Source organism: Pelobates fuscus, chromosome 1 (genome assembly GCF_036172605.1).
Source record: "Pelobates fuscus isolate aPelFus1 chromosome 1, aPelFus1.pri, whole genome shotgun sequence".
In the NCBI taxonomy this organism is placed as follows: Eukaryota; Metazoa; Chordata; class Amphibia; order Anura; family Pelobatidae; genus Pelobates; species Pelobates fuscus.
In genome coordinates this window covers 222,038,294-222,061,991 of record NC_086317.1, presented here as the reverse complement: position 1 = coordinate 222,061,991, position 23,698 = coordinate 222,038,294, and the positions used below count along the sequence as shown (strand labels likewise).

Here is a 23,698-nt window from a genome sequence, read left to right as displayed (position 1 = left end):
AATGTGTTTTCTTCAACTATCTACTCTAATAGACTTTTCTAAGATTAATATGGACTCCCTGCAGTTAAGGAAACTAATTTTTGTTTACTTGTTAATTTTTGATTTGTTTACCTATATTTATCCAGGTCAAAAAAACTACCTAGTCTACTCTAGGTGATTATAATTGTTTCTTGGTAACAACAGTTGTGTAGACTAGTTATCAGTTACAAGACCAGTGTCAACAGTTCCACTAAGTATCTCACATTGATGACCGAAAACACACAACATGTATATAGGTATGCATACCTGAATTTTACACGGACAACACACATTCTCAATGCAGTTATTTATTTTTTCCAAAATCTGATCAATTACCAACATGTGAAACTCATATTATTAAAAAATTTGCAGCATAGAAATATATGAACATTTTCATTCAACTGAAAAATGCTTTCAAAATGTATTGATGACCTGACCTCTTTGTGAAAGCAGGAGTAAAAATATATAAATACATTGGTGCCCTTAACCCCTTAAGGACCAAACTTCTGGAATAAAAGGGAATCATGACATGTCACACACGTCATGTGTCCTTTAGGGGTTAAGCTCATTTCATGCTCCTTACTATATTATAATCTTAGTGACACAATGCACTTCCTTTGGGTCAGTAAATAGAATAAGGTAAATGAGATTAGGAGCATAAGACAACTGTCTGGAACAAGATGGCAGTGCCCGCGAGGGACAGGTTCAGCTACACTTTTGCCTGCTCCTGCCCAGACATCAGACCCCCAGCTGCGTCGTCACCGTGGGGTGATCTTTGCAAATTATGCAACGTTCCCAGACAGTGACAGTTCTGCTTTAACTAATATTTTTTTTTTTTATTATTCAAGATCAGTGTTTATTAATACATGCTCATAGGCAACAAGAAAATGATCAATAATAGTTGCTTACAGTTGGTTACGTCAGAACAGGATAATCGTAAGACATAGGTAACATTCTACATGTTAGTCACACAGGAGAAGCATGTACACGTATCTAAAGTGATGATTGAAATGATAAACCGACTTAAGTAAGCGCAACAACATTTCTCCAGTTTCTGCATATGATACAAAGGAAAGGTATCATATGCTTAGACTTAGCCTAAATATGCATAAATGTCAGGATGATCGTAAGGCTTTATATAAGTGATGGTAGCCATATATGTCCAAATTATTAAAGTAATGGTAAGACTATGTATTCCCTCACAATGTAACATTACCAGTTAATGCATTGGTAGGATAAGTTAGCAGGTAAGTGATAGCATAGGTTGATAAAACTTCATAATTAGGCATTTTGACTTAAATCCTGTTCCTGCATAAAAAACGTAAAAAACTAAATAAGAAGTGAAATAAAAATACAGCATAGGTCAGCCTCTGGAAGCGTAGGTGTTACGGTTGCCTCCAGGCTGGCTGAAAGTTGGACCGTAGAAAAGGATGCTCCTAGCGCTCACCAAAGGACCATCAGCACCATAGACACCATAACTACTGTGTAGCCACCATAAGATACCGCTGCTGGGCTGGTATCTCGCCGTCTGCTCTGCGCCCTGGACCTACGACCAGGCTCCAGGTTCCAGTAGGTGAACCTCTTCCTTCTGCAGAGCGAAGCAGGATCAGGAACAAGAGCTCTTACAAGAGCACAGTAGCAAAGGGAGCATGCAGAGCATAGCAATCCCTGAAGTGATTATAGCTGCTCCCTACAAACATGAGTCGAGGCTGCAAGTTAGAGGGACAAGTCATTCTGTTTATTGGCACCAAAAGAACCTTCTTTTATGCAGGATCTCCTTAGATAGGAAAATACAGTTTTTACCCATACCCTGTAACTTTAAAACCATACATCCAATACAAATTCATACAAATTACTTATTTAGAATCAGCAACCTTCAAATATATACATAACCAAAAATCACACAAATCCATCCAGTGGATAAAAAGATAGACGGAAGTCCTTTATGACTGACCGCAAGCACATTTTCCTGCCCAAAACAGTCGGTCAATTTCATGCAGAAAAACGACTAAGTCCCATTCGAACGGGCGTTCAAATCTTCGAAAGGGAATTAGTCTCTGCAGCTGAAAGTTCAGTATGGGAGAAGGTAAGGGTCAGCGGTGTTTGCGGAAATGTGTAGCCGATTTTAGTTCCATGAATTTGGCTACACATACCGCTGACCTCGTTCGACTAAATTAAAATGGCCGCCGCCACGTGTTCCTTTGTCGAATGGCGGCTACTTCGACAACTTCGGCACTTCGGATACAGTCGAAGTGCCATATAAAAAGTACCAATCCTTCCCCACAGGATTAAAAGGGCCAGAATGAGTGACATACACTCTGGTATGGCCGAATACTGTTTTTAACGGGCCCAATCTCCCAGGGCCATAGTCATGCGGGAGGAGGCTGGCAAATAGGCTTCTCCACAAGCCAGGGAAGCAGGGCAATTTCTCATTTAAAGGGCCAGTTACAAATAGCAGTTTGTAACAGTAGGCTAGTGATATGTAAGCATCTAAGTGAAAAATTGCCAAGCATGAAGAGAGTGGTAGTCTCCCCAGGGAAGCAAGTACATGTATCATAAGAAGTACTTAAAAAAACAAACAAACGGCATTGGCAGAATTAAATGCCTGTGTTCGGTTTCTGCATATGTTACAGAGGAAACATAACATAAGCTATCGTCTTAGACTTAGCCTAAATATATGTAAATGTCTAAACCGTATGGTAAGGTATCATGTAATTTGTATTAATTTGTATTTGTATTAACCATTTGGCCAAAATTATTCAAGTAATGAGAAGACTGTGTGGTCCCTCGCAATTTAACGTTGCAGTTTAATGCAATATTAGGCTAAGTTAACTGGTCAATGGTAGCATAAATCAAGATAACATCCTAGTTGAACATATTAATATATGCATGTGTCCTGTCCCATGTACAGCGGGGGGGGGGGGTTGCCAACCCCATGGCCCCCGCTGGCAACCCCAGGGCCACCAGCCATCTGCCAGCATTTCTCCAGCACGCCTCCTGCACCCTCACTACGCTCCAAGATCTCCAGCCAGGTAAGATGAAGGTTGTTGATTGTCTCTCCCATCTCTGGCCACTCAGGGCTGGCGTCGGCTATCCTCACAGCTACTGGTCTACTGGTCTACTGGCTCTGCCTCCCAGTACCCCAGGGCTAATAGCGTTGGGGACAAGTTCCTCCAGGTCCCCCTCAAAACCTAGAGGCGACAGCTCCACAATTCCAGCATGGCACAGTCCCGGAGCCCAGACATCATGCGCAATGCCCCCCGGAGCCCCCTCTGCTCCTCAGGTGCCAGTGTAGCATGGAGGCTTCACAGGGTTAGGTGTGTGTTCCACGCTGAGTGAGGCGGTCAGGCTCATGGTATATACGGGGCCAGCAACGTGAGTATGAGAAGTAATAAACGTGATGAACGTAATAAACAGGAAACAGTAGGCCAGGATAACCCCCACCGCCCGAGGGGAAGAGCGAGGCCCATGCCATCTCAAGGTAGCTACTGTTCCTCACCCGTGTTCCAAATCAGCAGTCGGGATGTCTCCGATGGAGCATAGGAGCCCCTCTAGACTCTCCAGCCAGATCAGGGTCCGCCATTGTTAGTGTGGGATGTAGGCCCGAGGCGCCGGTATAGTCTCTTCCCGGGTGATATCGGTATCAGGCGGGCATCATTCGAATGCAGGTATATTCCTTTGCTTGCTTCTGTCGTACAAACAGGTAAACACATGGGTAATTTGCTTTATTTTTAGCTTTTTTCGGGTCCTGGGACAGGAGCTCTCAAAAATGGCTGCTGACCAGCTCCAGGGTCTGCCCCCCCCACCCCCCCCAACTAATATCTTTAACTATACACTTAATATTTAATTTAGATATATGTCCTTCTGTTATAATTTTCTTATGTGTAAATGTTCAGAAATCAATCACATTATGTTCTGTTCTAGCTTTTCCGTGTAAGATTGTTATATAAGTTGAATCACATTTTTGTGATTTTGCATATTACTTAGTATATAAGATGTATTAATTACAGAGGAGCAAATCAAAACTGTTTTATAGCAGTTTGTGTCATTAATGAAAAATATTGGATTTTGGGTAAAGTTAGTTAGTCTGATTGTGTTACATTTGACATTGGTAGAAACACAACGTGTATGTACAAAAAAAATGCATTTGAAATATCAAATTTGTTGTAGGTACAGTCCATGTATGTGTTCCATCCTTATTTAAATATGATATGTATTTTATATATAATAATATATTGCCAGGAAGTGTTTGTATAGATTTCCTTGTTTTTAAGTACAATATGAATAAAAAAATTACATGCTGCAATCACCAAACTTAACGGTATGCATTTTATTGACCTCAGAGAGATAGAAGGCTAAATGGATGCTGTTGAGAATAGTCTTCAGCCTTGCTTTTGGTAGTTTGATAAAGGCTTTGTCCTAGACCATTTAAACAGATTTTATTAACTGGAGATACTAATGCCTGTCCTTATACAACCCCAAAGATAAGTGTTAATAATATTCATTGTTTTCAGAAATTGTACTTTAATGGCAAGTTGTCAATAGTAAAAAATTATTATTGCATTCATATTATTAATGATGTCTCAAAACAGCACATGGACCAGTAGATACAACATATGGACATGGCTTGCTTCATTAAAATACTTTTTTTTTATATTCACTATTTATTTTACTCTTTGGGGACATATTTCTTTAATTGTTGTCTTAATTTTCTCATGTCTAATTGACAAGAAATCCAGATGGACTTAAATATTCTTGGTTTCTATATCTACGGGGAAGAGTTCTGGACCATTTACTTGTCTATTAACACTATTAGCAGCTGAGAAACTTAATGATCTAACTGTATTAATGTTTACTGTTCTAGTGTTGCATGATACAGCATGAGATATTAAAGGGAAAAAAAACAGATTTAAATTTTGCAAGTCTGTCAAATTTTTCTCTAGAGTATATATATATATATATATATATATATATATATATAGATAGATAGATAGATAGATAGATAGATAGATATTGGTGTTCTGCCTTACTTGTAAATGCCTTGGCGCTTCCAACGCAGTATATAAACATTTTACCAAAGATAGAAGCACTCACAGGACGTTTCTTCAATCAGTAATCTTCTTTTATTTACTCACAATAATTCATGACAATTATTATTGAGGTTTAGGCCCCTTTACAAACATTTCTCAAGACCTAGAAAAAGACCTGTGGAGAGGCCAAAAAACATTGGTTACAAATGTAATTTTCACAAGTTATTGTCAGCTCCCACGTCCGACATCAGCGGAGCCGAATGCGCCACTAGAGGCTTCTCTGAAACTGCTATGTTTGCATTTGAAGGGTTAAAACCTGAGGGACCTGGCACCCAGACCACTTCATTGAGCTGAAGTGTTTTGGGTGACTAAAGTGTCCCTTTAAATATAACATCGAACAGTTAGGTCTTGCTTTGAACAGTTAGGTCTTGCTGACAGCATTCTGTAACATTTAACATGCATACCACATCCATGTTCCACTCACAGGCAACACTGCGTATTCCTCATCTCTGCAAATTATTAGGTTCCCACAAACCCACACATAATTTCATCAAATACACATATTCTTAGGTTTGTTGCCTCTACAATGTCTTCAAGACTAGACAGTGACTAGGAAGCTGACATAGATCCATTGGAATGCCGGTCCTGATTTTCATTAAGAAAGCCACATTTTGGCCTTAATTAAAAGGGCACTGCACTGCTTGAATAAAAAAAATACAAAATACAAATATGCATTTTTATTGTTTGTATATCTAAAACAACTTGCAAAAGCTAAAGGTCTCTTGTCTGCATCCTTTGCAAACCCTCCCTATCTTCCCCACCCAGACTTTCTGTGGCTGCCTAATCACAGACTTCCCAATGCAGCTCAATGAGCATTTGCCTACCTCTTAAGTTCTTAAGTTTAGCTCCATTGAGATAAATAACCAGGAAGTAAAATGGTCAGTGGTCTGTCTGAATGACAGCTGAGGGGGGGGGGGGGGGGGGGTATAACAAGGTTAATTAATAAAAGTGCCAATTTCTATTGAAACATTCACTTTTTGTAAAGTGAAAAAAAGAGGATATACTCTTCAGACATATAGCACTTAAAGGGATCCTATAGTGTCAGGAAAACAAACCAGTTTCCTGGCACTATAGGGTTAATTGCCCCCTCCCCCCCCCACCTCGGAGCCCCCCCCTCCCGCTCTGCTGAAGGGGATAAAACCCTTCTAGCCACTTACCTTAATCCCTTGGGTCTGGTGACCTCTCCTCCCCCTGCCAACGTCAGCTCCCCAGTGGAGCAGAGTGCGCATGCGTGGCCAGAGGCATGCGTGCATTCAAACCCGCTCCTAGGAAAGCATTACTCAATGCTTTCCTATGGGGATTTCAGTGCGATATTCTCAATGAGAATCACTGAAGCGGCCTCCAGTGTTTGTCAGGGAGATAGCCACTAGAGGCAGGATTAACCCTGCAATGTAAAAATAGCAGTTTCTCTGAAGTGAGCTGAAGTGGTCTGGGTGCCTATAGTGGTCCTTTAAGCAAGCTCAAGTACTTTAGGTGTTTGAAGTGTGTCCCTCAAATCCTTAGTGTTTGTTGCTTGCAAATCACATAATTTTTTATTACCATTACCATTCATTATAAATGGAGGCATTTTCCATATTTAGGGTGACGTCATAAAAAAAAAAAAATCCCCCCCCCCCCCAAAAAAAAAACATATCTTTTAGCTAGGTATTGTAAATCTATAAATCATGCTGACATTCTGACCAAAAAAATAATTAAATATCTACTTACCTCAATATTTTTTTCAGCCTCCAACCAGCTGCACACTATACATTGCGAGATTCCATGCATGTCATTCGAAAGAGGACATGTGTGAAATTGTTTGTATTGCACAGATGTAAGGACTAATATGCCCCCCCCCCCCCCCCCCAAATAAAATTAGATGTGCTTTTTTTGACCATCAACATACGGGTGATGTTTTATTTAAGTATCACCATGCCATGTCAAGTGCACTCTAAATGTTGCCATTTTCTTTTATTTTTTTTCAAATTAACAATATATTTGATTTTGTGCCTCTCCTGTGTGCTTCATTTACCCATCTCTGCCTGCATTTGAGTAATGACTAAACTCTTGGCTTACCATCAAAAAGCTGGAATTAAAGTCTCAGACAGCATACTAAAATCATCCAAAATCCCTAATGCTCAAATAAACTGTAACCCTAGTTCTCTCTTCCATATATAATCTGGCTGTCATCCTCCACTGTTGAAAACAAAAACTCTTTTCTGTGCAGAAATAAAAAGCAATTCAGAAGCAGTTCAGAAGGAAGGAATGGCCGTCATATATTCTGTGCTTATAGCTGACCATCAATAGTATGTAGAGACACTGTGCAAAAATGCCTGTAAGGTAGATGCATCCCAAGAAATTTCTACAAATCAAACATATTTTTTCAGAATATTAATGTTATGAAAAACAATTGATAGACCTTAAAGGAACTATATAGTGTTAGGAATACAAATGTGTATTCCTAAAGCTATAGTGCCCTAGTTACTATTTAGGTTACTCGGCCCCCACTGCAGGAGAGAAAAAGGTGAGTTTACTTACCTTATATCCCTCACAGTGCTGGTTTCTGACGTGCTGCTCTGCCTCTTTGGCTTACATCATCAAGAACGATGATATTAGCCAATCCAATGCTTTCATATGGGGAAACTCTATGAGACCATCTGATTGAAACAGTGGATTTTTACTCCACTATTTTGGAGGAAATTACTCTAGTGTTTGTCAGCAAGTGTCCCAAAAATTACCACGTTACGTCAGTCAATAGGTTCTGACTTTGCAAAAGCCATGCTAAGAAACTGTAACACCCCCAACCCTCCTCCAAAAATATTCCTTATTCTATATCCTCCTGCAGTTAGTATAGTGAGCAGTACACATAGATTGTGTGTGTTATGCAGAAACATTGGCTGGTCTTGACTCTAACATAAATCTTTGTACAAATGGTCTCAGCATGTTGGTGGAGGACCCCAAGAAACATCATCTCTCCAGACCATCGTTCACAAAACAGAAACAGAAAACATATAGATGGGGACATTGGAAATGCAGCAACTGTGCAAAAATACAGCACAACTATTTTACATTGTGCATATTTTTTTAACAAATTCAGTGAGCCAACTCTGAAGCTTTAAGTTCATATGTAGTTTTTGAAATAAAATAGTATCTCCACTCACTGATCAACAATTTATGTACAATGCATGGATCACTGGATGCTAAAGTTAAAAGTTGGGAATACAGCTTCAACTATGAAGAATCAGTAACAGTTTATTTTCTGTCAATCTGGAAACATTTTACAAGACAACTATGCTTTCAGTTTGGCTACTCTGGCCTGAAATGTGAAATTCACTTTGAATTCTCACTTTAGTGAAACTTCTGGATATGTTTTAAATGCATACCTGATATCAATACATTCATTAAATTATATAAAGCTATTCCCTGCACATGCTTATAATGAAAGAGCATATGGGAAGAATATTAGAAATACATATGGTTAAAAAAAACTACCTGCTTATGGTATCATAGCAGGTACCAGATGGCATACATAAAAACAATTGTATCCGTTTCATCCAAGAGTCATCCTCTTTATTATTTATATTTTAATACGTACTTAATGTCTACGTTGCAGTTTTTCAATTCTTATTTTGTAAAATGTATGTAGTATTTTAATTTTGAAAAAAATTTTTCATTACACTATCTGCATATTCCTATTACATGGCAATATATAGCCTACATTAGTTTAACCTATCCATATGGTGCCTAATTAATGACATGTCTGTCTTTAAATCCCCTTCTGGGACAGTACCTTATTGTGCTAATTAGAATGCATCTTTTTATGTGATACACATTCAGCTTATCTTGGTTTTTTTTTGTTTTTGTTTTTTCATACAGGAATCGGCTGGTTTTAAAGTTTTTTTAGTGATATCAAATGTTTATGAATTGAATTATGATGCTATTATTAGGACTAAGTTAAAGAGACATTTAGATTTCTTTCCTCTTATGAGCCCATATGTTGCATGACTGATGATATCAATAGATAGATAGAGGGTGGCGGAGCTTTGTCTAAGCTCCTGCATCTGATACCGAAAAATTGGGTCTAGCTGCGGGCCACACGCTCATTTTGACCTAAGTTAGTACTCATCCTGCTGAGCCGGTGTACACGGTATACCTTACACAAGCCTGTTCAGCACCCGGACCAGGGTTTGTGGCCTACTCAAGTTTGAGCTGAGGAGAGACGGCCGCTCTCCCAGCTCTCTGACCAGGACAGTGAGAGCAGTACATAGCTGCCACCCCCCCCCCCCCCCTCTAGACTGCTTGGGGTTATTCCACTCCCCACTGTTAAACCTCACTAGCCTCTGCTGCCTTTAAGCACCCACACTGACACAACCCTTGGGCATTGTGGCTTATCTCAAGATGGCGGACACGCTGCCACCTGGTGTACATGAGCTTACAATGATCCCACATGGCACATATGAGCATATACAGCAGCGCCTGACCCAGATCTTCGAAAACTTTTGGGTCAAATTATCAGCTGATCTTGAGATGACATCAGCTCCAGTTGGAGAGAGACAGTGGAGAGAGGAAAGAAGGGGCCTCCCCAACAGCATTTCAGTCTCCCACCCATGGCCTACCTGGGCTGAAGACCAGCAGGGATACACACCTGGTGCATCGACCAATGATGCAGAAGATCCATCCCCTAAAGGGAAGAACTATGACTCCTTTGTGAGCACCCAAGTTCATCGATTCTGGATGCAAGCCTTCATGACGGCCTGCAGCTGGGGAGTAGTCTTGCTCAGACCCTGTCTCATAATGCCACTCAACCTCTTTCATTCTCCTCCAAGCCAGGGCATCGGCTGACTCGTGACTGACTTATTGCCTACCTGAATGCCTACTGCATGCCAAGCAGCATCCACCTATATCTCTATATTTTTGCTCACATCGATCTCCATTTTATTTTATTTATTTATTTTCATTTTTATCTCGATGTGACATCACTTATCTCTTTTGCTATGTTACTTTAAGATAACATTAAGTTTCAGCAGTATTAATATTGTGCATCTTAATATGATGCTCATGACCTATGCTTGTTAAGATACCATTACCTAGGTGAGGTTCTTAACCCACGCATCTATTTTGTTTTATTACTTAGTAGCCTATCCAAAGGCCAAAACATGGCAACCAACAACACTTTTAAATATGTAATTAATCTCATATCTCTCTTGTTTTGTGCTTTGTTGCAATCCACAATGGTGTGGACTAAGTGGTACTACAATCTAGTACTCATAGCCTGTAATCAAACACCCATACTATACCAGTTGATCTACTAATGCCTAGCCTAGACTGTTCCTCCAGGCATATATTTTGTATTCTTTCTCAAGCACCTATTTATGTCAGTTACTCAACTATTGTTTAGCGTATATTGTTATTTCGTATATATATATATATATATATATATATATAAATGAAGCAATAAGAGATGCACTCTCCGGTCTTAATAAATGATCAATAGGTATTTATTTCCCAAAAACTGTTTACATCATCAGATCGACGTTTCGACCCTACAGGGTCTTCCTCAACGTCGATCTGGTGATGTAAACCATTTTTGGGAAATAAATACCTATTGATCATTTATTAAGACCGGAGAGTGCATCTCTTATTGCTTCATTTATATCTACTAACGTGGGATAGCACCAAGGCATCAAAAACTACGTAATTGAGACAGGGTGAGTGCCAAGCTACATATTTTTTCACATATATATATATATATATGTTGTGTATAACCTGTCTCAATGTGGACGCTAGTCCCTATATGCATGTTGTCGCACTATGACTCATCCTGTCTATGCCAATGATACACGTCTGTATTTCATGTCCACAATAATACAAAGATTGCCGAAAAAAAATGATAGATAGATAGCGCTTTTCTATCATAATGTCTTGAATATTTTAATGATCCACATAGAAAATATTTTGGGTGAATTCTTGAAGTCTTAGACTGCACTATAGTTTTATTTTCTAATGCTAGAGGTAATGCCAGTTTGTCTAATATATGTTCTCACCATTGTATCTGCAGGGGGCATCTTTGAATTCCTTGAAGGACCTACAGGACAGATAGTGAGTGCAGAAGAACACGCCTTCAGGTTTGCATCAAATATTATCAACAGAAACCGAACATTACTGCCAAACACAACTCTTACCTACGATATTCAGAGGATCAATCTCTACGACAGCTTTGAAGCAAACCGGAAAGGTCAGTGCTTTGAGTGTATTTGGCACCATCCTGAAAGACATTAATGCCATCAATATTCTAAATAGGTCAGTTCAGTAATATTGCAGAATTAATCTGAAAGTGCAAGATGAATGCGTTTCGTGGCTGTCACACAAAAAACAAACAATTGTAAAAGTTAGGTTTTGATATAAAAAGTGTTCTGTTGAAATGCAGTTCATGATGTTTACTATTTCTGTGTATGTCTTCACACTAAAATATAAAAACAGGTGAACACTCTTCTGTACCACAAGTATCACAGAGTTTCATTTGATAATTGTATGTCCTGAAAAACAATGTCAAACACAAACGGGCTTCAATATAATAACAATGGTACCAGAGCAGGGCCGGATTAACATAGGGGCTGATGGTGCTGCAGCTCCAGGCCCCTGAAACAGGCCCATTTAAAAAAAATATATATATTTTTCACACACTACTCTTAGGTTTGCCACCTGACTGATATTTTACTGGCACAGCTGGTATTTGAGGCTGCCTGTCCAGTGCCAATATTTCAGTAATACGCATAACTAATTAATTATACAAATGATTAAGGCTGGTATTTTTTTCCAAGAAAGGTGGCAACCCTAACTACTCTTCACATACTTTTGCTTAACCCCTTAAGGACACATGACATGTGTGACATGTCATGATTCCCTTTTATTCGAGAAATGTGGTCCTTAAGGGGTTAAAGGAACACTATTGGGTCAGGAACACAATCATGTATTTCTAACCTTATTATGTTAAAACCACCATTTAGCCCCCCTTGTCCCTAAAGGGTCCCCCTGGTCCCTAAATATAGTAAACTGTTACTTGTATTCAAGTCTGCAGCTGCTGGCTCTGTCCCTGTCTGCCTCTGAACTGACTGTCTGCTGACATCACCAGAAGTGGTGGTCTGAGCAAATTACAATTAGGATTGGCTGAGACTGTCAACCAGGCAGATCAGGGGCAGAGCCAGCACAAGTCAATCAGCATATCCTCATAAAGATAAATTGATTCAATGCATCTCTATGAGGAAAGTTCTGCATGCAGAGGGTGGAGACACTGAATGGCAGTGCTGCACACTAGGCAGTACTGCCCCAGGAGGCACCTCTAGCAGCCATCTAAGGAGTGGATACCAGAGTTATTTTCTCTGAAAAGCAAAAAACCTGGAGGGAATGATTCTACTTACCAGAACAAATACTATTGTAGTTGTTCTGGTGACTATAGTGTCCCTTTAAGTTTGGAAGCTTAAGAGGGATGCATGGGAACAAAACCTGTATGGACTGGCTGACAATAAAATAAGTTTAGATAATGCAGACTTTGGTCTCTCTAACACTGTGGCATGTCCCCTTTCTTCTACACTCACTACATACACATTTTCTCTGTCCCAGACTATATACCAGGAAATTCTGCCTTCTAGTAAGATGGTAAGGAGACAAGTGGACATGTGAGTGATAGGGGACAGTCCTTAGAAAGCTTGGAGTAGGCGCATCATTTGAAGCATTTATGTCAAGCTCAGGGTGCCGTCTCCATAGTCTCCATAGTATGTTCTTGGTTGGTCATTCTACATGATTGGCAGGCAGCCTGGCATGCATTCATGCCAGGTTGTCCGTCCAATTCTTTGGACAAACATGCCCCCTTTTTGGGCATGTTCATACCTTTTGGCAGTTCTGGTCATGTGATTTGCGCCAGTAGCACACTCTTTTACCCTGCCCATTGACTTCCTGCTTCACTGGACACTGCTGTTAGGGGGTATGGATTTACTTGAAAGATGAAAGCATAAATTAGAGAGAGATTAGCATAGAGTATGTGTTTTCTTATAGCTGCATCCTTTGAGATTCCCTCCAACACCATCTCTATCAGATACATGGCGCTTGGGAGGTATGATTGTTTGTGTTTTTGGTCTATAAGATTCTGTAAATAGGCCTCATCATAATTGTCAGCACCAGGTCCACTGGGCGCTTAATCTGGCCCTGTACCAGAGCAGTAAATAGCTTGAAGCTACAACAGTGGAAAAATTGCAGAAATGGAACTTGTTGACTATAATCATTAAATAATTAGCAGAACTGGATATGAAAGGTAAGGCCCCATAACACTAAGGGTTGATACATATTAATGTAATATGTGTATTTCAAATGACATGTTTTTAAATAATACAATGTGTAGATAGACCTTATTTAGATCACTTTCAGATTGATACTTGGGGGAATGTCAGTTGTGATTTCCCATGATGATTGAGTAAATTAGAACAAATATATCTGTGATTAGAACACACCATGCACTGATATCTCAAGATGGCCCTTGAGGCTCTGGTTTTGCCCTATGGTTATCATTGTAAATTTTATATGTCAGTGATTCTTTAATAGCAGTCACACAGGAAGTTAACATTTTTGACCTAAAATACATCTTCTTCCAGTTTTAACTAAAACGTATGTAGGAATCAGGAAGTTCACAAAAAAATAATATATATATTTTTTTGCAGAAACATTTTTAATAGTGGAATCAGATATAGCAGAAATAGAAATAGTACAGTTTCTTATATTAGACACTTTAAATTTCAATGCAATAAACAAAATAACAAAACACATTTAAGAACCATAAACATGGTTCGCAGGCCCCCAATAAAGTATGCAAAGAAAAGGCAATAAACAGATCAGTAAATCTGAAAAAAATATATCTTTATTAGAGCATTGACAGGCTTAAACATCAAATTAGAAACCAACAAAATCTAAAAAAAAACAAGCAAACACATCTTAACCGAAACTGATATGGATCATAAAGGGAAGGCATAGGAGATATATTGGTATACAGCCTACATATCAAGGAAAGGGTGGACTTCCAAATAATAATAATAATAATAATTGAGGTTTTAATGCACAGTTGAAGAGAATGGTCCAATGTTTTGATATAAGGTTTCCTAAAGGAAGTTTTTGTCCCTTAAGTTTTTATTTGCTAACACATCTAACCAGAGCATTTTGTCTAGAACGTTCAGAAAGCCTGAGCTTGGAAAAGTCATGAAAAAAAAGAAAAGATTAAAAAAAAGATTAAAGAAAGCCAAAAAAACATTGTTGAGCTATTTTGAAAGTCAACATTTAGTGCATGCACAACAATATACCACCAACACAATTACAGGGCCATTGCTACATCGCAAATAAATCAGGGACTTCAGCTTAAGGGTAAAGTTTACAGCCACTACTGCATACATTTTCTGAAGTACCCTTATAAAACCAGCAAAATACTATACCCTATGTCCAACACTGCTGTTTCTGCTCTTGCTTCCTGGAACCCTAATGTGTTTTAAAAATGACATTGTAACTCGAAAACCTTGATTGAATTCAGAGTGTAATATGAGTGTAATATGAACCTATATTTATAAATTCCACACGTGCTATATTAACCCTAGGCCATGCTGTATTAAGCTTTCATCCCACTGCACCCACATTAATAACCCACACTGTGCTGTATAATTAACTGCAAACATGGTGTGTTGAAGTGTCACTTTCACAAATAATGCAACGTGTGGTTGCTTCTTTACATGCACATTTTGAAAAAAGAAGAATTCAAAAGTGCTTCTAACCTCATATGGTGTGGATCAGTATATTACGACGCCTCATGTTAAGATCTATAAATAATGTCACTTGCAACAATGAATCAAAAACAACACTTTAGGCATAAGCCTATCTAACACCTGTATGACATGATGCATCATATTATCTACCATGTTTCCCTTTGATGTCCATACTTATGTTGTCTGCAATGCTGCAGTTCCTGCACTTGCTTCCTGGAACACTGTTGTGTCACCACTGACACTTCATCAAATGGAGAAGATGGATCATGCTAGAAAACCACAGACATGCCACAGGTATTCGAATATCAATCGTTTTAAATGCTAGAAAAGTTGGAAGACCGCTCTTGCAAACATCATCTATCTAAAATAACGTACTAAGAATAACACTGACCCTATTAGAGTGACTTCCAATGTCACAGGACCGCAGAGTTTGATTAATGCCTTGCATTTCCTGTGATCTAGATAAGTGCAGGTAAACACTGAATTAGATTTTAGACTAATAGTGAGAAAAATTAATGAATAAACACAAATAGCTCTGAAGAACAGACAATCGTAATAACCTCCCGATATATAAAAAATGTTCTGTGGGTAGAAAGCAAATATACTTAGTTGTCTTTTAGTGATGTCGTGAACATAAAATTTTCGGTTCGCGAACGCGAATTTCCGCAAATGTTCGCGAACCGGGCGAACCGCCATAGACTTCAATAGGCAGGCAAATTTTAAAACCCACAGGGACTCTTTCTGGCCACAATAGTGATTGAAGGGGGGGGGGGGGGGAGACCTACTCTCCTTCCCCCCCGGCCCCCTCCCCTGTGCGGCTGGTGGGGGCCATAAAGATAATGAGGGGGGGACCTACTGTCCTCCCCCCCGGCCCCCTCCCCTGGGCGGCGGGTGGGGGCCATAAAGATAATGAGAGGGGGAGACCTACTGTCCTCCCCCCAGGCCCCCTCCCCTGTGCGGCTGGTGGGGGCCATAAAGATAATGAGGGGGGGACCTACTGTCCTCCCCCCCAGGCCCCCACCTCTGCGGCGGGTGGGGGCCATAATGATGAGGGGGGACCTACTGTCCTCCCCCTCTCCGGCCCCCACACCTGGGCGGCGGGTGGGGGCCACAAAGATAATGAGGGGGGATCTACTGTCCTCCCCCTCTCCGGCCCCCACCCCTGGGCGGCGGGTGGGGGCCATAAAGATAATGAGGGGGGACCTACTGTCCTCCCCCTCTCCGGCCCCCACCCCTGTGCGGCGAAGGGGGCCCTAAAAAAACAATAAGGGGGACCTACTGTCCCCCCCAGCCCCCACCCCTGAGCGGTGGGTGGGGGCCCTAAAAAAACAATAAGGGGGGGACCTAATGTCCTCCCCCCTGGCCCCCACCCCTGAGCGGTGGGTGGGGGCCCTAAATACAAATGGGGGGGACCCTAGTCACCCCCTTACCCCCCAAAAAAAATAACCCCTACCTACCCCTCACCCTAAAAATAATGAGGGGGGGACCTTTAACTAAGAACCTGTAAAAAAAAATAGAAAAAAAACTACTTACCATTCGATGTTTTCTTTCTTCTAAAATCTTCTTTTTTCAGCCACAAAAAAGGCCAAATAAAAAACCATAATAACCGACGCAATTAAAGAAAAAAAAAAAAGAGCGCCAAAAAAAATAATCCATCTTCACCCATGGAGGGCTCCGCGCAGACTGAGCTCTGCAGGGCGGGGGTAGGCTTATAAAGCCTTGCCACGCCCTGCAATTAGGCTAAGAACACTATGATTGGCTGGTTTAAGTGTGCTCTGTGTCATTTTACACAGCGTGGGAAAGCGTGGGAAAATTCCGAAGAACTTTCCACGCTGTGTAAAATGACACAGAGCACTGTGATTGGATGGCTTGAAATCCATCCAATCACAGTGCTCTGTGTCATTTTACACAGCGTGGGAAAGTTCTTTGGAATTTTCCCACGCTGTGTAAAATGACAAAGAGCACTGTGATTGGATGGATTTCAAGCCATCCAATCACAGTGCTCTGTGTCATTTTACACAGCGTGGGAAAGTTCTTCGGAATTTTCCCACGCTGTGTAAAATGACAAAGAGCACTCTGATTGGCTTAAACCAGCCAATCAGAGTGTTCTTAGCCTAATTGCAGGGCGTGGCAAGGCTTTATAAGGGGGGTGGGGGCAATAGGACCCCCCCTCATTATTTTTATGGCCATAGAAATTTCTTTATTTGCATGCAATTTAATGTCTTTCTGGTCAACCAGCAGAGGGTGCCCCAGGGTAATCACAGAAGGCCTCTTAAGTTCTTTTAACTGGTGCTACAATAACATATTTTTTTATTCATTTAGTAACTCGATTGTGATTCCTTGGTGTCAACTGGTGTTACAGTGGTTGATGTTGACTTGGATGGTTTCAAGCATGAGTAAAATAGGACCAATCTGTTTATTTCAGATATGCAATTCTGTGTCCTTAGCTAATAGTCTGTTATGAATAAATGAATTAATGACTGAATGCATCCCATCAATGTACAAATGTTGATGAGCAATAATTCTGCCTCTTGTTTCTCTTCTTTTTACCTGATAATTCTCTTGGTCTGTGTTTCCTTAAGAATCTGTGTATTGATATGATGGTATGAAGGTAAAAGAATTTTCAACTAGATCAGGGATAGGCAACCGTCAGCACTCCAGAAGTTGTGGACTACATCCCCAATAATGCTCTTACACCCATAATGCTGGCAAAGCATTATGCGAGGTGTAGTCTAAAACATCTGGAATGCCGAAGGTTGCCTATGCCTGATCTAGATTTTAGTCAAAGCCATCTACTTTCAGATGCAGAAGGAGTTACAGTGAGCAATTTTGGAAATTGCAGAGGTGATATTTTTGTTGTTGCAGAGGCTGCAAGAGAGAAGGTCATGTAGCCATTCTTCCACAGGTTAAGGCTTTTTGTGTTATGAACTCTAAGATTTTGAACTGTGATCACTATTAAGGGTTTCAGTGGAAAATGGTAGCATGGTAGATTCATAATGGGGAAACCAGATGGAAGTATCACTGGCGTTCATGTTTTCTTTTGCACCTATCCTTGCTGTCGCTACATCCACTTTGCTGTTATGGCAGCCATCTTTGAGCAGATTGATGGGGTTGCAGGACCCCCTGCACATCACTTTGATCAGCATGGTATTTCCATTCAATTGATATTTATATCCAGATTGTCTTTAATCTCCCTATTTTCAAATGTCCTGCAGTCATTCCTTTTTTTTAAGGATTTGATTTGACTGCATCATTGACCTTCTGCAATGCTTATATCTTTTCCTTGCTGTCCTTTTTTTGTCTATCTTTGTGCTACACGTGTTGCCCTGTACATTATTCATAAAGCAATCCTTATTCTAGTATCTGCACTAGCTCTGCAAGCGCTAACCCAATATGGAGGTGAAACGCTGTATTTACTGAACTGTACATCTGGGAAAACATTTTGTGAGAGAAGCTCTGGTCTATACAAAATACAGATAAAGGAACAGCACAGACACAAAATACAGTTTTACATTTAACAAGGCCATCTTAGAAAACAAATATAGGGATGCGGTTACACCATATAGCCATATTGTGTTAAGCCCACCACTATGTCACAGTACCCCAATATCTGTTGGTCCTATAATGTTAATGTTTGTAGCAAATTCCTGTCCTAATGTGTTTTACACCCCACCTCCTATAGAATGTAAGCTCGATCGAGCAGGCTCCTCTTCAACCTATTGTTCCTGTAAGTTTATTTGTAATTGTCCTATTTATAGTTAAATCCCCTTCTTAATATTGTAAAGCGCTACGGAATCTGTTGGCGCTATATAAATTGCAATAATAATAATAATAATAATGTTTCTTTTGTTCGTGCCTGTAAAGTTGCTTTTTTTTTTGCGGGTTTTTAGGTTTGTTTTTTTACTAGCTTTTGAAGTTTTTTTTTTTTTATATAATTAAATGAGCTACTTTGTTTCTATTTCTGTTGCTTTTTCCATGATTTAAGAGCTTAGTACAACCTTCTGTATTATGAGATTGATTATTTATTCCCTGGACAGAATGCCATATGATATATGACCTAAATACAAAGTAAATCTAGAGAATGTAACTGTGATGACTGGTAGAAAGACCAACAACCCAGTGAGTGACAGTCATAAATCATTCCTGACAACCCAAGAGTTTGCATGTCAACCTATTCCAAGCAACAAACAATTACTTGTCCATATATTTAAATTTAATTAGACTATAATAAATACATTATATTTGAAATTGCCTCTATTTTATAAGCTTTCCAAAAGATTTAATAGTTTTAGACAAACTTTCCAAATGATTTATCTATATAAGTTATAAAGTCTTAGTGTTTTTTTTGCAGTTAAATAATGTAAAATGTTTTTCTAGCTGCACTGAATCATTTGGAAAGCTTATAAATCGAGTGAATATTTAGTTTAACTTGAGTTTTATTCAAAAGATATTCTACACTTATGAAATATATCAGGCAACATTCTGTTTAGAGATATTTTTCACCAAAACAGTACAAATCAATCTTAAATGTATAGTCTAATAGAACACAGAGGATATTAATCATGTAATTTGTACCAAGAATTTACCTTCCATATGTGAAATTGGTCCCCTGAAACAGATGTGGCTAATTTTATTAGTGAGCATAAAAAGACTGCCAGGGTTACACAATTAATTATTTTGTTCAGCATATACCTGAAAGGAACAGATGGCAAATGCAAGTAGTGACATAGATTCAGGTGTTGTAGATGTGATCTTAGATTATCCAAATGCATTTTCGATGATGCCACAAACCAAAGGAAATATCAATGCTGTAATAAACAAACGTAAATATATTAGTTCAAGGTTGCATCCTTGATGATCTTAAAGAGGAAGTTGAAAGATTTGTCTAAATTATGTTTTTTAAGAACACACATATGTGCCCAGTGCTCTCATATCATCCCTGCCCGTGTTGGTCCCCTGTAACAGTGAGCCATGCATTGAGAAGGAATTATGTCATATGCAGTCCCTTTTTACAGATGGGTTGACCAAAACGCAATTGGAGAAATTTGTTTCTCTCCAGGATGAAACCAGTTCAGGATTGGACTGCAATTTCTAAAACTGAAATGATCTCTGATATTGTTTTTATTTTCAAATTTGAAGAGATTTTGCTCCACATAAAAGATATGATGTATTCAAAACATGATGAGAACCAAAGTATTTTAATTTTTTCAAGGTGTTGGAGAGAATGGAAAGTGTGAATGGTGGGTAAACAAGTTGAAAATAAGAGATATTAAGGGTTTGGGAGAGAGAGAGTTCAAAAGAAAGATATCTGCTTCCCATGTCACTTAATGCTTTCAACATTTTTTTTGCTGTAAGGAGTTAGAATGAAATTAATGGTAGTGGCCTTTGGTTTTATATTACTCAGTCTCTGTTTTTATCTGTTTTGCAATCTATCTATCTATCTATCTAATTTCTTACAATTTATTTTTAAATATAGTTCACCTGTTTAATTCAGAACAAAGTGATATACTTACAAAAAAATCCATATAGCTTTATTTTTTGCATATCTGTTAACAATGACCCTTCAATTTATATAGTATATACTACTCTGTAAGTGCTATTAAATCTCATTAGAAAACATCAGTTTTTCAAAGGAATAGGCCACACTATTATACTAAAAGAGGTAGAATCTCAAAAGGGGCGACCGCTTCTGGTAGGGAACCTGCGAGAAAAGCCTTTCCTCGGGTGGGTGGACTTGGTATCCGAGACATTTAGTCTTACTACACAGGTTCCTTGCTATCTCTAACAATGCTATTTTTAAATCTCCCTAACCTTAATTATGCGTGCAACTGGAAAATGCATACCTAGAGACCTCACCTAGAGACCTCATCTGGTAATCAACTACTCTGGATTCCGGGATCACAATCAGTACCCCAGGGGTTCATATTACCTATTACTAGACATTTAATATCACATTGACATAGATGGTTACCTAAATTGATTCCCAGTTCTTCTCACAAGTGGACATAATCACAAATACAATACATATCAATGTTACAATTCAAGGGCATCAAGGCAGCAAACAAGAAGCACAGCATCTCCATCTGGCTGAAATTTATCCCAATACAAAAAAAATCATGCTGAAGATGCAGATCTCAACTAGGTACCATGTTGCACACATTTTGGGACTGCCCCAGCTAACAACCTACTGATTACAAGTAATTTCAGCCATTAAGTCTCTTATGGGTTTGGAGGTGCCCAGGGATCCAATATGCATTCTCCTAGATATGTTGCCACACCAATTCAAAGGAACAATCTAAAAATTACATCTCATTCTAGCAGCTCGAATAACATAGCATTAGCGATTTCAGAATACTACACAAATGAGAGAAGAAAGTTGTGGAGGCACTATTTAGAGGAGAATATGGGCAGAGAGTCATACAATGGGAAGAGTGGTACTGAAACACAAATGGAGAAGACAAAAGATGACGAGTGGAGAGGCACAAACTGGGGCAAAGAGGGGGAAGAGGTATGAATTAGCGAGAAGTTGAGTGAAAGGTACAAAAAGTTGGTTTCTTTCTTACCTCTACTGTATTATTCACCCCGGTAAATGCTGCAATAGTTAACTCTGGAAGTGACCGTTGTTTTCCTTAAATGTGTTAACCTTTAAATTTCCTAAGGTAATTAACATGAAGCACACACTCACACATATCTTTTTAATTTGCTATATTTATTTATACAAGTATGTGCGCACATACATTACACACACATATATTTTGACTTTGCTCTACTGGAAAGAATACTGCCGATGCATATGACCGCTGTACATTGCCACTAAATTTGAACTTAATGAAACTAACAAATAAATACACAATTTCCCTTATACAAGTAGGTAGGTCCTGTATGCAGAAATAAAACACATGGTATTCGACATCCTTTAAAACATGTACAGTCATGATGGCAAGGAAAGATAAGGAGAGGAAATGGTTTATATTATAAAAGACTGGATTTAATTAGGAATTATTTACATGCTCTATATTTTGGCACATATCTTATCGTTTATATGCAATAGAAATAAACACCCAACTACTCTGAGTTCACCTTTTCTTTTTCCTTATATGGAAGTTAAAAAACATATCCATTTCTTCTTTACATTTTATTTAATTTATTTTATTGTCTCTCTGAAAGTATGAACTCCAAAACTGGATGGAGTATTCAATGTTACCATACATACTATCAATCCTAAATCAACTTTTACTGTACCTAAGTGCTGATTACAATAACCTAGCTTCAAATTCCCAACAATTCCCAACAATTGTAGTTGTGAGTTGTGTCCTTCATACACAGTATGACAGGATTACGAACAAAACAAAAACAAACAAAAAAAAAACAGTCAAACTTAGAACATTTAGCAAATCTTTGATATCATGCAAACGCAGAGTGTTTGTTTTGTTTATACGTGTATATTTAGTTTTAAACAGATTTCCCACACTTTTACTTATCCTTGAGAAAGTCTTTTGGTAATTGAGTGTAGATTTATATTTCTTCTTGTGCTAGAGGTAAATAACATTCAAAAAGCTTGAAGTCTCTACCTGCATCTTCACTAATGGCAAAATGTATAGATAATTAGTGGATATCTTTAATCAGCTAGTCATGGGGGAGCAGTTTATTTTAAAAGCAGTGGTCTTGGTCGGGCTGCATTTAACATTGATCTGTGGGATTTAACATTATTAACATGCATCCTGCAACTCTACACTCTAAATGAAAAAACCATCATCCACGTCTTGGAAGCCATCTAGAGTCAGATCAGTGACCTCAGTAATATCCACACTTGTGAATTTATGTTACATTTCTGGCCAGCAAAGCCTATGGATGAGTCACAAAAGCATGGACATTGTGCAAGTAAACCTCAGAAATTCCTGCCAGCAAAAGCCATGGATTTTTCATGGTTCAGGAATTAACATTAAAGGAACACTATAGTCACCTAAATTACTTTAACTAAATAAAGCTGTTTTAGTGTATAGATCATTCCCCTGCAATTTCACTGCTCAATTCACTGTCATTTAGGAGTTAAATCACTTTGTTTCTGTTTATGCAGCCCTAGCCACACCTCCCCTGGCTATGATTGACAGAGCCTGCATGAAAAAAAAGCTGGTTTCACTTTCAAACAGATGTAATTTATCTTAAATAATTGTATCTCAATCTCTAAATTGATCTTTAATCACATACAGGAGGCTCTTGCAGGGTCTAGCAAGCTATTAACATAGCAGGGGGTAAGAAAATCGTAATTAAACAGAACTTGCAATAAAGAAAGCCTAAATAGGGCTCTCTTTACAGGAAGTGTTATGGAAGGCTGTGCAAGTCACATGCAGGGAGGTGTGACTAGGGTTCATAAACAAAGGGATTTAACTTCTAAATGGCAGAGGATTGAGCAGTGAGGCTGCAGGGGCATGTTCTATACACCAAAACTGCTTCATTAAGCTAAAGTTGTTCAGGTTACTACAGTGTCCCTATAAGCCTGAAAATAAAACTGCATGGCTTTTATGTTGGTCATTTTCTTGGAAACGTAAATAGTATGCATTAATTGTGATACTTCTTCACAATATAAATAAAAGACAAAACATTGCATAGAAATAGTTTGTTCCTGAATGAGCTCTTAATAAATAGAATTAATCTTGATAATCTCTTACTTTTTTTTGTTTCTTATTACTGTCAGTTGGCGTTTGTGTTAATAATTTTCAACCAAGAAAATATCACATTGTTAAATATTATCTGACTGATGTATCATGTATATGTATTTAAACATTGAATGTTTAGACAATAGAATAGCCATAT

At 38.8% G+C, this 23,698-nt stretch overlaps 1 protein-coding gene across 1 annotated transcript in view; it reads left to right on the top strand.

The window, feature by feature from the left end:
* GRIK3 (glutamate ionotropic receptor kainate type subunit 3) overlaps nucleotides 1-23,698 on the top strand; it is a 506,016-nt gene that overhangs the window by 220,103 nt on the left and 262,215 nt on the right. Inside the window, exon 2 of the mRNA XM_063454917.1 lies at nucleotides 11,146-11,322. Coding sequence (XP_063310987.1) covers nucleotides 11,146-11,322 — 177 coding nt within the window. The remainder of the gene's footprint in view (nucleotides 1-11,145; nucleotides 11,323-23,698) is intronic.